We start from the raw sequence: 15,646 nt of genomic DNA on the forward strand, positions 1-15,646 counted from the left end.
TTTAGATAAAGCAAAAACAAGTTTATTAACTACAAAAGATAGATTTTAAGTGATTAAGTTATAGCAATCAGATCAAAGCAGATTACCTAGCAAATAAAAAATGCAAACTAAGCTTAACATACTCAATAGATTGGATATGAGTAGCAGATTCTGACCCTAAGAGATGATAGAAGCAGGCACACGCTGCACTTGCTTTATAACTTGGAATCCCCAGGAGTTTAATTCACAGGCTAGAGATCCCTTTAGCCTGCGTCCAGCACTTCTCCCAGTTCAGTCTTTGTTCCTTGCATGTTTCCAGGAGTCTTCATTTGGTATTCTTCATTCCCCACTAGGGTGACCAGATGTCCCGATTTTATAGGGAGAGTCCCAATTTTTGGAGTCTTTTTCTTATATAGGCTCCTATTATCCCCCACCCCCTGTCCTGATTTTTCACACTTGCTGTCTGGTCACCCTACTCCCCACCCAAGATGTCAGTCCCTGCCTTATATAGCTTTTGCATAGGGCAGGAACCCTTTGTTTCAAAGCTTGGTTTCCAGACCTGTCTGTGGAAAAATACTCACATCCTAAAATGGAGTCTAGAGTCATGTGGTCTGATCACATGTCCTTGTAGAGTCATAGCAACCATTACTTGGAGGCTGTCTGTAGCCATCACAGGAAGGATCACTAGCTGGGAGATAAGCTTCTCCTAAGGCCTATTGTTTTTTCCTAATGGCTCATTGCCTTGAATAGGCCCTTCCCCACCCACTATCTAGACCAGGGCTTGGCAACCTTTCAGAAGTGGTGTGCCGAGTCTTCATTTATTCACTCTAATTTAAGGTTTTGCGTGCCAGTAATACATTTTAACGTTTTTAGAAGGTATCTTTCTATAAGTCTATAATATATAACTAAACTATTGTTGTATGTAAAGTAAATAAGGTTTTTAAAATGTTTAAGAAGCTTCATTTAAAATTAAATTAAAATGCAGAGCCCTCCGGACCAGTGGCCAGGACCCGGGCAGTGTGAGTGCCACTGAAAATCAGCTCGCGTGACGCCTTCGGCACATGTGCCATAGGTTGCCTACCCCGATCTAGACTGAAAGCATTTTGTCTAGTGGGCGTTACCCAGGTGTAACTACATATGAAATACAGTTACATAGTCAACATTCATAACTTCAGACACAAAAATGATACAGGAATACAAATAGGATACTCATATTCAGCAAATCATAACTTTTCCAATGACACTTCACAATTACAATTACATTACAATTATGTCATAATCATATCACTGAAGAATATGAGGTGCAGGGTCACACCCGACTCCCCTGTTCCAAGGCTTTCTGGATGTTGTGTACCACACTCACTACCATGGTTTGAGTGCCTTCACATTTAAACATGTGAAATTGAGTGATTAGTGATCTGAAGTTCTAAGTCAAAGGCCGCGCCGTCAGTAATGGGTGGATCCTTAGACTGATGGCCCAAAATGTGAAGTTTTCCTAGATGTAAGCTTAGGCACTGGATCACCTCCTCTGCCTGTGGAATATAATTGTTTAGTCTCCTGTGGGCTGTAGTATTTTGGTTGTTGAGTTTATTGCATGGGAGTCGGGTAGTGGCCTGTGATAGATTAGGTCAAACTAGAAGATCTGGTAGTCTCTTCTGGCTTTAAACTTTATGGGAAAAAATAATGCCAAGAGACTTGATGATGTATCTTTTTTTGAGACACTAGTAAAGCTTAGAGAACGGACTGTTGGGAACAACCTGCCACAGTGGGGGATGTGAATACTGTGGTGGCAGCTGTGGCACTGATTTCATGGATGAACTACGAAGACTTCTCTGTATCTAGCTTCAGTTGATAATCACTAAAGAATTTGCCAAGTCATCTTGGAATGTAAATTAACACCTGAACTTTGAGAACTGAACAATGGTGAATGTGCAAATTCCCCTTCAACACAATAAGTACGTGGACTGCATGTGGTTATAGCAGCCTCTTAGGACCTTCTTCTCAACCAGTTTTGTGAACCATGCAGATTACAGCACAGCCACTCCCTCTGTGTCAAGATGTTTTTCCTTCCATTTTGGTGTCGAGAAGAGCAGCCTCTCTGAGGATCATTTCTTAAATGACTCAAACTAGAGTGTGCTATACATGTTGAAGTTATGTATTTTGAAGCTGCTGTATGCACATTGTGTCTATGGAAGGTGCTCATTTTAATCACGGCTGTTTTTCGTGATTCCTGGGGCATCAGGACTTGGGAAGGGCATGGAATTTGGATTACTATGCAAACAGTCAGGTGTAAGCCACCCCTTATCTATGTCATCCATGCTTTTCCAACTGCAGAAGTTCTCTAGCTCTGCTCCCATCAGCCATTGCCAACTCTCACGAGAGAGAATTCTTAATGTTCCTGAGAGCTGGTCTTATTTGTGTCTCATACTTCATCATGGGGTGGTGGTGGAGAGAAGTAGATACACTGGAAGGTAGGGATAGGCAGAGTGACCTAGACAAATTGGAGGAGTTAGCCAAAAGAAATCTGATGAGGTTCAAAAAGGACAAATGCAGAGTCCTGCACTTAGGATGTAAGAATCCTATGCACTGTTACAGGCTGAGGACTGATTGGCTAAGCAGCAGTTCTGCAGAAAAAGACCAGGGGATTACAGTGGACAAGAAGCTAGATATGAGTCGGCAGTGTGCCCTTGTTGCCAAGAAGGCTAAAGGCATATTGGGCTGTATTAGTAGGAGCATTGCCAGCAGATCGAGGGAAGTGATTATTCCCCTCTATTCGGCACTGGTGAGGCCACACCTGGAGTATTGCATCCAGGTTTGGGCCACCCACTACAGAAAGGATATGGACAAATTGAAGAAAGTCCAGCAGAGGGCAATGAAAATGATTAAGGGCTGGGGCACATGACTTACGAGGAGAGGCTGAGGGAACTGGGCTTATTTAGTCTCCAGAAGAGAAGAATGAGGGGGGATTTTGATAGCTGCTTTCAGCTACCAGAAGGGGGGTTCCAAAGAGGATGGAGCTCAGCTGTTCTCAGTGGTGGCAGATGACAGAACAAGGACTAATGGTCTCAAGTTGCAGTGGGGGGAAGTCTAGATTGGATATTAGGAAAAGCTATTTCACTAGGAGGGTGATGAAGCACTGGAATGGGTTACCTAGGGAGGTGGTGGAATCTCCTTCCTTTGAGATTTTTAAGGCCCGGGTTGACAAAGCCCTGGCTGGGATGATTTAGTTGGGGTTGGTCCTGCTTTGAGCAGGGGGTTAGACTTGATGACCTCCTGAGGTCCCTTCCAACCCTGATATTCTATGATTCTATGATTTTAAGATGTAACCTGCCTAGAGACACTGCCCCAATGGCTTCACTTGCTGAATTGACCCAAGGACTAGGGTTTTCTTTAGCTTCTGGATTGGACTGTCCAGGATTCTTCTGGAGAGGAAGGCTGGTTCTTTGGTTAAAGCCCTGGGCTGGAATTTAGGAGATCTGGGTTTAATTCCTAGTTCTGCCACACACTTTCTGTGGGTAGGTAATTTAATCTTTGGGCCTCAGTTCCCCGTCTCTAAAATGGGGATAATAGAACCTGTTGTCTGTCTTTATTTATATTGTAAGATGTCTCTTACTGTATGTATACATAACATGTATCACAGTGGGAGCCTTGATTTTAGTTGGGGCTTCTAGGTGCTGCTGCAGTACAACTAATAACCTGTCTGTATCTTGGAAACGTAACTTGTGTAAAGGATTTTCAGCATTCTCAATCTGGGGGATTAGAGAATCCCTTTCCCAAGTCACATTGGCACTCCACTTCCGGACAGAAGTCACAGCAAAGAAATGGGGCTGCTGGATAGTAATATTCGAATATGGAAAACAGCAAATGGCAGATGACTCACTCATAATATAATTCCTTTCATTCAACTGATTGCAGGTTTCTAAAATTTTGTTTCAAATAGCTTTCGATTCTACTTGCTATGTAGCCTGGCCTGTGACTGTAAGAGCTTTAATCTTTTCTGATCCATTGAGACTCTATTCCTATTAATATAACATAGAACTTAAAGGAGAATGTGATCTCAGCAGGTCTGGAGAATTCTTGTTCTCTTGATGCATTACTCAGGAAAGAGCAGAGCGAAGCACTCATTGAAGGGAGCCAGTCATGGAGACAATGATTCAAGCAGTCGAAACAGCTGCTCCATCTTTTCAAATGAAAAAATGAGAGTTGACCCAAGAATGTTCACTGAAAACATTCGGCCCAGTGAGATAAGAGTGAAACTCAAGTATTGACACTGTTGATTGGTGCAGCACTTAGCAGTGAGAGAGACCTGCTAAGTTCTGTGACTTTGGGACTGTTCGATTTCCCTCACCTTCCTAGACTGAGCAAATACTAAAACCACCCCATCTTTATGCTAAAACATTCCATGGCCAATGTCAAAGCACCTGGATTTTTCCTGTGGTTAAATCTGAGTCTGACTTAAAGACTATTACATAACTGAAAGAGCGTGGTCCCTGCCAATGGAATGTGCCCTGCCTGTGGCTGACTGGAGGATTCGTGTGCTAGTGGGATGCTGCCTTCTAACCCACGAATCGTACTCCACCTTGAGGGTTCAAATTAAATTGGTCTGATACCTGAGAACCATGTAGGAAGCAAAGTAAAGGGTTATATCAGTGACCTAATATTGTACCTAGATTGAAGGGAAAGGGATATATTAGGGATAAGAATTGGGAGGGAAATCTGTAATGGCTGAGCCAGAGGAAGGAAAAAGATGTGTGGGGTAAAATAAGCCATGGGGAGGAGGCTACATTTTTTTGCACGTGTGAACTGCTATCGAGTTCCTTTTTCTCTTCCAATAAAAAGGGTTTGGACTGATGTTTTGCCAGTGGTGGGAAGTGGTTGCGGAGGTGGAGCCTGAAATCTAGAGCTAGGGTTATTTATCAGCTTGTGAGTAAATAGGGTATTGGTTCCTACTGGGGCGTGCTCTGACTCTGTGTGTTTGTGTGTTTGAGTGTCTGTCTGTTTCTCCCTCTCTCTTTGTGCCTCACTCACAGGCCCTGCCATGAATTTTCTCTGACCCCTTGGGGCCATTCCCACATGCTGCTTTGATGTGTGTGCCCAGAGCTTGAATGACAAGGAAGTTTTAGTGGTGGCAACGGGAAGCGAAGAGAAAAGGGCAGGGCTTTGAACTAAAAGGGCTTTGAGCTCTGAGATGTGCTTAGTTATCTCCTTCAGAATGTTAATTATTCACCACGATAATTGGGCGGGAGGGGAAAAAGAGAGAGGGGAGGTTATTAAAAAATTCCAACACTAACACGCTACAAAAACCTCATTTTCCAAGTCACAGCTGCCATGAAAAGGATGTTGTGTGTAAAGGGGCTTGTGTGTGAGGAGGGGCCGGACGGGGGACTCCTTTCTAAGCCACCCCTTCCAAATAGTGGGATCCCTTCAGACGAATGCAGCGGAGACATCAAAGCTCTCACAAGAGTTTTCTCTGGGGTTTCTTAACCATGTCTGGTACTTTTTAATTACAACATTTACGGAGAGCTGCCTTTGTGACTGGAGCAGGCAAGCTTCGGTCTTGCTGATTGGCAAAGGAAATGTTAAAAGGTCTAATAAATGTTTCCTGCTGCTAAAATGTCTATTTGAGGCTGTACAAATTCGTGGCTGCTAAGAGAGAGCTCAGACTTAGTGGATGGGTGTCTCTCTTTCCTGGTGTTATATGCTGGCACCAGTACCATCACTGTGTGCTCATGTCTCCCAGTCCAGAGAGCTGTAAGGTCACATTCTCATTTCAAGTTTGTGGACAGGAAAATAGGTGATGCCGTTTCATTTTCCCAGAAGTTAATAATTTTATTTAATAAATATTTATACTAAGTAGCATTCAGATGTTCCAGTCAGGATCTGGGGCCCTTTGTGCTCTGTGCTGTACATGCATAGGAATACAGGAATTGCCACATTGGATTAGACCCCTAGTCCATCTAGCCTACATCTCATCTCTGATAATGGCCAGCATTTGAGGCTTCAAAGGAAGGTTCAAGAAATCCCACAGCAGGCAGATGTGGGATAATCCCTTCTCTTTCCAGATCATTACTAAATATTTTAAACACCACAGTCCTGATACAGACCCTTCAGGTCCTGCTGTTCACCTTTTGCCATGATGGAAACTGACCATTTAATCCTACTCTGTTTCCCATCTCTTAGCCAGTTTTGATCCATGACAATACCTTGCCTCTCACTCCGCAACAACTTGGTTTCTTTATTAGCCTTTTATGATGGACTTTGTCAAAGGTCTTTTGAAAGTTTGACTAAATTATGTCAATCAGTTCTCCTTTATTCACAGCAAAGAATTCTAATGGATTAGTAAAACAGGATTTTCTTTTGAAGAATCCATGCTTGTTAGACCATATCATGTGATCTTCCAGGTGTTTTATGTTTCTATTTGTAATGAGAATTTTGACCAATTTGCCAGAAACAGAGGGAAGTCTTTACTGGTCTGTAATTCCCCAGATGACCCCAGAGCCTTTTTTAAATAAAGGTACAATATTGCAGTAGTAGCTATATTTAATAGACCAGTTAATATTTTTGATAGTAGCTCATTCTTCAGAATGAGAACTTGAAAACTTCCTTGAGAACTCCTGGATGGACCACCTGTGCCTGGTGATTCATTGCTTTTTAATTTGTTTTCTCCAGCACCTATTCTTCTGCCATCTCAACTCTGAGAGCACTTCATGTATATTACCAGAAAAAATCAGGGGTAGGATAAGTACTTCCTCAACATCCTTTGTGGTGAAGACTGACGCAAATAAATAATTTTGCTTCTCAGCCAATGTTTTTATTTTTCTTAATTGCTCTCTTTAACCCTTGGTGATCTACCAGACTCACCATTTCTTTTGGAAGTTTCCTGCTTCTGATATACTTCATGTAATTTCTTGATGCTTATTTTTGTTCCTTTAGCTGTTTGCTCTTATAATTCAAGTCTAGTCCTTCAAATTTACTTCTCACACATCCCTGTTATTGGCTTCACTAAAGATTAGTTTTCCAAATTCTGAAGGATCACTGTTTGGCTTGAATAACCTCTTACTATTTACGAGACTGACTGACTGTCTTGCCTTCCTGCTTCCCTTTCTGTTCAGTGGCACGTATGCCTTCTGAGACTCCGTTGTTTTCTTAAGTGACATCCATGCCAAATCTAGCGATTTTTTTACTTCCTTTGCTTTTAAGTTGAGGGCCTTTTTGATCAATGCCATGATTTTATTGAGATCTTTCTTTCTGAAATTTTAGTGTCATTGTTTTAGTTTTTGGTACCTTATCTCTCCCCCCACCGCCCAATGTTGAACTTAATTATATCATGGTCACTGTTACCGAGAGCCTCACCCTCTGTTACTAACTGAACCAGATGCTGCATGTTACTTAGGCCTAGGCCTAAGTGGAAAATAGCTTTTCCTCTTGTGTGCTTTAGAACTAGCTGTTCCAAGAAGCTTTCCTTTGAGATGTAGTGAAATTGCTTCTCTACAGTTTGTCCTACTGTGACATTTGACCAGGTAGTTGAACATACAGTAAATATAATTCTCGCCCGAAAGAGTTTGCTGTCTAAATGACATGACACGAGTTGAGCATTAAAGACAGTGGAAGGCGGGGAGGAGGAAAACAAAGTTGAAGATATTATCTGAATGTATACTTTGCAGGCTATACAGGTTGGTTTTATTTAAAAAAAAAAAAGAGGCGATGAATAAATTACTAACAGGTCAGTAATTAATGAAATTCTGTATGGTGCAGAGAAAGTGAATAGGGAAGTGTTGTTTACCCCTTCACAATACACACAAACCAGGAGTCACTCAATGAAATAAAGAGGTGGCAGGTTTAAAACAAACAAAAGGAAATTCTTCACACAACGCACAGTCAACTTGTGGAACTTATTGCCAGGGGATGCTGTGAAGGCCAAAAGTATAACTGGATTAAAGAATTATGTAAATTCATGGAGGATAGGTCCATCAATGGCTATTAACCAAGATGATCAGAGACACAACCCTATGCTGTGGGTGTCCCTAGACATTTGACTGCCAGAAGCTGGGACTGAACAACAGAGGATGGATCACTCGATAATTGCCCTGTTCTGTTCATTCCCTCTGTGGCATCTGGCACTGGCCACTATCAGAAGACAGGATACTGGGCTAGGTGAACCTTTGGTGTGACCCAGTATGGCCGTTCTACTAACCCTTGATCTCTAGCACCTTACAGCTGAGGATCGCAAAGAGCTTTACACACACTAATAACAGTCTCTGCCTCCTTGGGGGTGGTACAATAATTTCCACTTTAAAGATGGGGAAAACTGAGGTACAAATAGCTGTTAGTCACAGCTAGGGCTAGAACTCATGGCTCAGTCTTGTGCTGTAATCACCAGACAATGTTTCCACTTTTCTCTTCCGCAGAGGGTCTTTTGCCTGACGATGGATGTTGGCTTGGGTGTTGGTTAGTTAAGTTGTGGCAGTAGTTCACCCTTTGTGGCATTTCTAGGTGGCTGAGATGTGGTTTCATTCTCTGGAGCCCTCTAGGGTCTCCTGTCTTGTGAGATCCAGGGGATTCAACTGAATGTCTTTACACTGCAGCAGAAATTACTTGAGAGTAAGGGACGGAAGGAGGCAAGAGAGAAGGCAGAGGGGATTCAGCCTCCGATCTCTGGGCCATTCTCAGTAGAGGTAGTCAAAATCTACCTATCTCCCCGTTACTGTGGCCAGACTTTGCATTGCAGTAGCGTCCTTCCATCATGGCTCTTTACACAAAGATATTTCATTATATGATGAGATTACAAATGGGTTGGTAAAGGTAACTGCATAGATGTAGTATACTTAGACTTTTGTAAAGCATTTGACATACTACCGCACAACAGTCCCGTGAAAAAATTAGCACCATACAGTATCAATAAAGCACATGTTAAATGGATTAAGAACTGGCTAACTGACGTATCAAAAAGTAGCTCATTGAATGGGGGAGTTTCTAGTGGGGTTCTGTAGGGATCAGTTCTCTGCCCAATGCTATTCAACATTTTCATTGACAATCTGAAAATAATTATAAAATCACTGCTGATTAAAATTTGCGGATGACACAAAAATTGACAGAATGGTAAATGACAGGCCCATCATACAAATGTGTCTGGATCACTTTGTAAGCTGGGCCCATTCAAGCAAAATGTATTGTAATACAGCTACATGCAAGGTCAGACATCCTAGGAATAAAGAATGCAGGCCATGCCTACAGAAAAGGATTTAGGAGTCATAGTGAACTAAAAACTGAACATGAACTCCCTACGCGATGCTGTGACAAAAAGGGCTAATGCAGGCTTAGGTGTATAAACTGTGGAGTAGTGAGCGGGAGGGAGAAGTGATTTTACCTCTACATATGGCATTGCTGAGACTGTCCACTTTTTAAAAGGGCACAGAAGCTCTGGAGAGAGTACAAAAAAGAGCCACAAATAATTTGAGGGCTGGAGAAAATGTCTTACAGGGAGAGACTTAGAGCTCAATCTCTTTAGTTTATCAAAAAGAAGATTGAGAGGTGACTTGGTTAGTAGAAAGAATACCATCTCCGGGAGAAAATACTAAGTGCCAAAGAGCTCCTTCATGTACCAAAGAAAGGTAGAACAATGGCTGGAAGCCGAAGCCAGATTAAATTAGAAATAAAACAGATTTTTAACAGCAAATGATTAACTACTGGAACAAACTACCAAGAGAAGTGATGGATTCTTCCTCTCTTGCAGTCTTCAAATGAAGACTGGATGCCTTTCTGGAAGATACATTTTAGTCAGACAAGTTATTTGGTTTGCTACAGGGGTAACTGGGTGAAATTCTCTGGCCTATGATATACAGCATGTCAGACTAGATGCGCCAAAGGTCCCTTCTGGCCTTAATATCTATGAACTGAAAACATTGCTCCTTGTCTATCTGTGGCTAATAGGACAGTACTATAATCACTTACTCCCCACAACTTGACCTGGATGCATTATTTCCACATCGCCCCCCAACTTGTTTAAAAAAAAAAAAAAAAAGCCGAAGTTTGTACAACACTCTGTAGGTAAAATTCAATAAGGGCTAAGCATTCTCTAGTATGATTGGCAGCTTCTCTAAATGAGATGCAAACCTAGAATAGCAGAGTGGAGGACTGTAGGCCTGGCTTGTGGAGCAGGACTAGAATAGCAAGGGAGACTTGAAGGTTAGGATTGGGGTGCACTGTGGTGGCGACTAGCCCCTGCACTGACTAGCTCAAATCAGCACTGCTATTTCCTTAGTTTCATAGTTGCTGGTCTCTGTGGCAGACTGTAAAACAACTTCTTTGACTTGCATTAATGGAACATTGATCCCCTCCCTCTTCAGGCTCCCTCCAGGAGAGGAAAGGGGCAGCTGTTAGCAACAGTGAAACCAGAATCTGAAGCCAGAGATGTTCTAGGGTTCTCAAGGAGGGGAAGGAAGAGCAGGTGGCCCTGGTAATGCAGACAGAGAGAGAAAGTGAGGCATGATGCAGGCTTGCCCACAAGGTGTCTATTCTGCATATGCCAATGGGACAGTATAAACATGGGGTGGAGCACGGCCCCTGGGGAGACTGCTTCCCACAGGGAGTCAGTCAGTGATTTTCAGCTTAATTTAGAAACTTAGAGTAGCAGATTCCAGGGGCTGTCACTGAACGCCACCTAGGTTCCTCAAATAAGTCTGTGTAGATGGTACTCAATACACTGAAAACTGGCTTGCCCATCCTGCTTGCATTTGCTTTTATTTTAAACTGGGATCCAGAAGATGCAGCCAGGACATAACTGGCAAAGAAGTGTCCGAGCTGCTGTCATGTTCAGTTTCAGCCCTCCTGCAACTCAGACAGTTGCATTTATTTTAAGGGGCTTTGCTGCCTACAGTAGGGATTGGTGCTTCAGGAGTGGAGAGGGTTGATGAGCAAATCCCCATATTTTCATGGCTGCAGTGCCTTTACCCTGGGTTGGGGAAGAGATTGGGTTTCCCTTAGAGAGGTATATGTAATGTCCAAGGCTGGCTGGCTGTGACAACCCTGCAGCTTGCCCTGTCCCCTTTTCATCCATCTCTTTCCCCTTTGTTTCAGGCTAACCTCTTCCCAGCATCTGTCATTCACTTTGGATCTGAGGAGAACAGAGGTGAGTTACTGCCATCTCTTCTTCAGCTGGCTCCACAGCTGCTGTGTGTTAGCCAGATGAATTGTGTCCGTGGCTTCAGAAAGTTGTCACGGAGTGTGGGGGGACTCAGGGCCCTGCACCCCCGGCTTCCTGCGATTCACCATGACTCTCAGCCAGCCAGGAAAGCAGAAGGTTTATTTAGATGACAGGAATACAGTCCAAGACAGGTCTTGCAGGCACAGACAACAGGATCCCCCCTCAGTTAGGTGCATCTTGGGGTCCTCGGGCACCCCAGCCCCCTTGGGAGGTCAGAGCCCTGTCTGCCTCCCAGCCATATCACCAGCCAGCTCCTGAAAACTCCTTTGCTCCAACAAGAGATCCCAAACAAAGCTAGGAGTGGAGACGCTGGAATGAAGGACAGGAGGGCTAGATGGCTTAGGTATTTGGGGGTGGAATATGGAGCCTTGCATGGGCAGCACTGGTTTGTGTTCAGTCTAAGGTTGGAATGAGTGTAAATCATTAATCTCCTTGGCTGGGTAAAATGAGTGCAGTAGCTCTGGGGTGCAGTAGCTCTGTGCTATTCCTAGCAGACAATTCCCCACAATTAGCACTAATTAGCTCCTTTTGTTAACAGTCTCAGCAGAGAGACTCCTGTATCCTAGAGAGAGAACTTCCCCAGAGGTGGTACTTCCAGCTCAGGGTTGAGGGGCATTGGTAGGAGAAGGGATGAGGTTTGTGACTCTTGCATTGCCATTGCCTCTGCCTCTACTGTGAATCACTATGGCCTCGTCTAGACTAGCTTGGTTCTGTTTCAACTTAAGTTGATTGCCAGTTTAATGCAAGTTAACTAACATAATTGTAAATGTAAATCAGGAAGCATTTCTTATGAGATTTATTAGGCTATAGAGTAGGCACAGTAGACAAATATGGAGTGGTGGTCTCTGAAGGGAAGCGTGGAAATCCCGTTGCTTTAAAATTAAACAAGACAACAAGAAATTGCACTGAAGGGACCAACCTCTTGTGGCTTCCTGTGGAGATGGACAATCTCTGATTCTCTGACGTATTTGTGGTGCTGTTAATATTAGTGTCTGTGTCTCTTAGAGGTGTAAAGGGAGAGAACATAATCTCTGAGATGCAGAGATCAAGTGCCTGAAAACCACAAGTTTTGAGGGATGGATTAGAAATGGCAAAGAATATTCAGAAGATAGAAGTTTGGTGGGAATCAGCATGGCTTGAGAGGGTCACTACCACCTAGTGGCTAACAATGTTGGCTATTGTATTGGGAAAAGGCAGAAGAAACTCACTGAAGCACACACAAGGGGATTAGCTGGAGCTACGTGGTTCTGAGGTGCTGCAGTAAAAGTGTCAGCAGGTTGGCGGATGTTACTATCTTAACAAATGTATGTGCTTGGGTTTGTTTTACAGATTGTTACTTGAGACCAGAACTGCTGGAGTCCGCAGTGTCCCCTTCCACGGCTGACTTGCTAGTAGCTAGGTAGGGACTGTGAGCAAAGCTACCTAATGTGAGTGGGCATTTGTGGGAAGGGAAGGGTGGAATCAACACCTCTCCTGGTGGAGAGGGGCAGAACCTACAGGCACCAGAAAAAATCTCCCCTGCTCTCAGGCTTATTGACGACTTTGCAGCTTGGTGAACCCTGCTCAAATGGGGATGCATGTCTGTTGCTAAATCGGGCAGGAGCTGGAAGATCTTCTGCTTACCGACTGGTATGTGCCCTAAAGCCTTTGCTTCTGGAGTGAAGATTAACCTTTCAAGGCCTGGGCCTGATGAATCACTGGGCTGGGTATGTGGAGACCAGTGTGAAAATCTTGCTTTCATTCTGCTTTCTTGTTTCTCTTCTCAGAGGCTTGTCCAAATCAATAGTCCCTTCTGCTCCACCAGTTTCAGAAACAGCTGTTCCACCCCCAGTTGGGCCAGAGGAGACAGATGGGAAAAGAACTGCAGAGAACCCAGAACCAACAAGAGCCAATGAAGCGTCACAGCCAGTGAGAAGCCACCCTGAAAAAGTACCAAAGTGGCTGAAGCTGCCAGGTATCATCTGGGATCAGAGGGAGAGCTTTCCCTCCCTGCTCTGCAGAGCCTCACTGCAGGAGTCAACTGCCATGACTTGTGATCTCAGAACTATTCAGTTGAATTGCTGATGGGCATGATGTGCATCTGATGTCCCAATTGTGATAAGGAAAGGCCCCAGACCTCCGTAAAAGCTATTTGGGCTGTTTCCGTGTGCTGGGACCATCTATCTCAGAACCATCCCCTTTGCCTTGATTGTGCAGTCTTGCTAAAATTCTATCATTAATACTTCATTGTTAGTGCTTATTGCTATGGAGCGCTGGCCATCGCTCTGAAATCTGTAAGATTGCAACCGAATTTCTATCAAAAATCCACAGTATCAATTTCTGTCTCAAAATGATAGGTTAGATCTGGGACATGAAGTGAATGGGAAGAGAGGTTCTTGAATTATGTGCACACACAATGGGTCATCAGAGTTCAGAAAGACCATCTAACATTTTTGTAGCCAACCCCCTTCACTCCTCTCCTTCCAAAAAACCCAAAGCAGAGCTAAAATCTCTGGCTGAGAGCTGATGATACCTTTTGAAATTAAAATTTTACCATTTGATTCTGGCAGGTGCTCCAGCAAGCTTAAAGTAGGGCATCAAGTAACTGTGGAAATAGCAAATCTGTGGTTTAGTCCGTTTGCTCCCATATGCCTGAACGCCTTTAGAATGACTCTTGGCTGTTGATGCAGGTACCTGGGAGTCTGCAGAAGCAATATGCATCATGCATTCCCATGCTGGGTGAAGAACCTTTCTCTTCCCTGTAGGGAATATTTGGTAAAGTCTGTAGTGCAAGAAGTGAAGATGTTAACCACCTGTCCTGCCTGCCCGAGATCAGCAGTGTTGAGAGGGCTGTGAGCAGCCAAGTAGGAGTGGATAGCAGTGTGTCTGGCAATGGAGGGGGTAGCCATATCTGCCCTGGAAGTCACACTGTTGTTGTAGGCTCCACTGTTCAGTTCTTACCAAGCTCTGCGCTAAAGTGCTATAAATATACCACCTGGGTACAGCTGGAGAGTGGAGCCCAGTGTGCTCAGGGCCTCAGCTAGGTCATCACATTATTGGGTGAGGATGTAGGACAGGCCCCTGTGACCCTGGTAGGGTTTGGAGAAGCAGCCCTCACCCTTTCTCTCTAACAGGATTCTGATAAGTGCTATAAGCCCCTCCTTATGTTTTCTTTTTGCAGCTGGGAAGAGATGAAACATCCCAGGTGCTGGGCCTGCAAGATTACTTGGCTGGACTGAGAAGCAGCAGAATCAATTGCACTTCTTTCCATATGAACTGCTACAAAGTTTGTAATAAACCATTGGTGGTCCTGGAGAGACCTGAACAACATGATTTATTTCTTAGAAAAATAAAATAGAATAGCTATTTCATGTTGCTAATTCTACCTTGTTGGGAGCAGACAAAGTCCCATGTGTTGTAACACCGTCTGCCTGGCAATAAAAGCAGGATCAGGAGAAACTCAAGGTATCCTGCATGCATGTAATCTGAAAGGAGCAGGGAGAGAGAATTCTTCCTAGCCATCTCTTGACTTTGCTTCTATAGGTGTTTGACACTCAAGTCTTCTAATTTCTGTCTTCAGAGGTTACCTAAAGCAGTGTGGCTGCTCTGCTACCCGGAACAAGACCTTAGTGCTGAAATCAGTTTCACCTACAGCTGTAAAGTGTTGCCCAGAGCTTGGCTTGTCCCTATGGTGTGGCAGTGGCTGCAGCTGCTGGTTGTCCTGCAGGAGCTGTTTTGATAACTCACAATTTACTGAGTGGCTTTTGGTGAGAACTTCCTGGTTCACTGTACTTGTCTGTTTTCCACTGGTGGAGTCTTGTTAATAAAGAATGTAGGTATCTATTAATGGCATGCCCATGGAATATGCCTCTGGACTGAGCTGTTTTATTTCCATTACACATAATTAACATAATTCATTACTCCTCTAATGAGAGCAAAACTCCAGTGAAAAGTCTCTTCATTTGACTCTCCGTCTGCTGATTTCTTTGGCTTTGATGTTGCCTGCAATGGAATTGCTGTTTGCAGTATGAGTGCTGCTCTGCTGCATGCATGTGCACGGTTGGGATGCAAGTTAAGGTTTAGAAATGTGCCTGCCATAGAGATGAGGTCTGTAGTGCCACAATATCCAGGCTGCTGTATTTTATTTGAAGTTTTTTCATAGTCCAGTAATTCCAGTTGGACAGAGTTACTGCGTTATGGTAATAATTCTCACCATTTGTTTTCCCTGTACAGAGTTTTTTCATTGAACTGTGTGTGTGTCTCCACAATTTGTAGATGTAATAAAGCAGAGTGGCCATAGGCGGCTTTTTGTCGGGCTCTTTGATAATGTATTTCTTCCCTACTGTTCTGTTTCTTTATCAGTTCACAGGAACCTGCTCCCTATTCATTGGGCCTGACACCCCCCCCCCCTTTTTTTTTTCTCTCTCAACAAAGCAAAACTGAGTTTTGTACCATCTGAATGAACTTCAAAGTGGCTGAAAGGGG

General features: G+C 43.7%; 2 protein-coding genes across 3 annotated transcripts in view; one reads left to right on the forward strand and one right to left on the reverse strand.

Moving 5' to 3' along the window:
- ASPSCR1 (ASPSCR1 tether for SLC2A4, UBX domain containing) overlaps positions 1 to 15,462 on the forward strand; it is a 79,698-nt gene extending 64,236 nt beyond the window's left edge. Inside the window, 4 exon segments of the mRNA XM_024104722.3 lie at positions 11,056 to 11,107; positions 12,512 to 12,581; positions 12,949 to 13,136; positions 14,343 to 15,462. Of these exon segments, the coding sequence (XP_023960490.1) occupies positions 11,056 to 11,107; positions 12,512 to 12,581; positions 12,949 to 13,136; positions 14,343 to 14,356 (324 nt within the window). The 3' untranslated portion in view covers positions 14,357 to 15,462.
- CENPX (centromere protein X) overlaps positions 1 to 15,646 on the reverse strand; it is a 26,214-nt gene continuing 10,568 nt past the window's right edge. For both annotated transcript variants that reach the window (XM_042840903.2, XM_008167711.4), the window contains one exon: positions 1 to 1,511. In XM_042840903.2, the coding sequence (XP_042696837.1) occupies positions 1,368 to 1,511 (144 nt within the window). In that variant the 3' untranslated portion in view covers positions 1 to 1,367. The remainder of the gene's footprint in view (positions 1,512 to 15,646) is intronic.

The sequence above is a fragment of the Chrysemys picta genome, chromosome 12 (genome assembly GCF_011386835.1).
Source record: "Chrysemys picta bellii isolate R12L10 chromosome 12, ASM1138683v2, whole genome shotgun sequence".
Taxonomy (NCBI): Eukaryota; Metazoa; Chordata; order Testudines; family Emydidae; genus Chrysemys; species Chrysemys picta.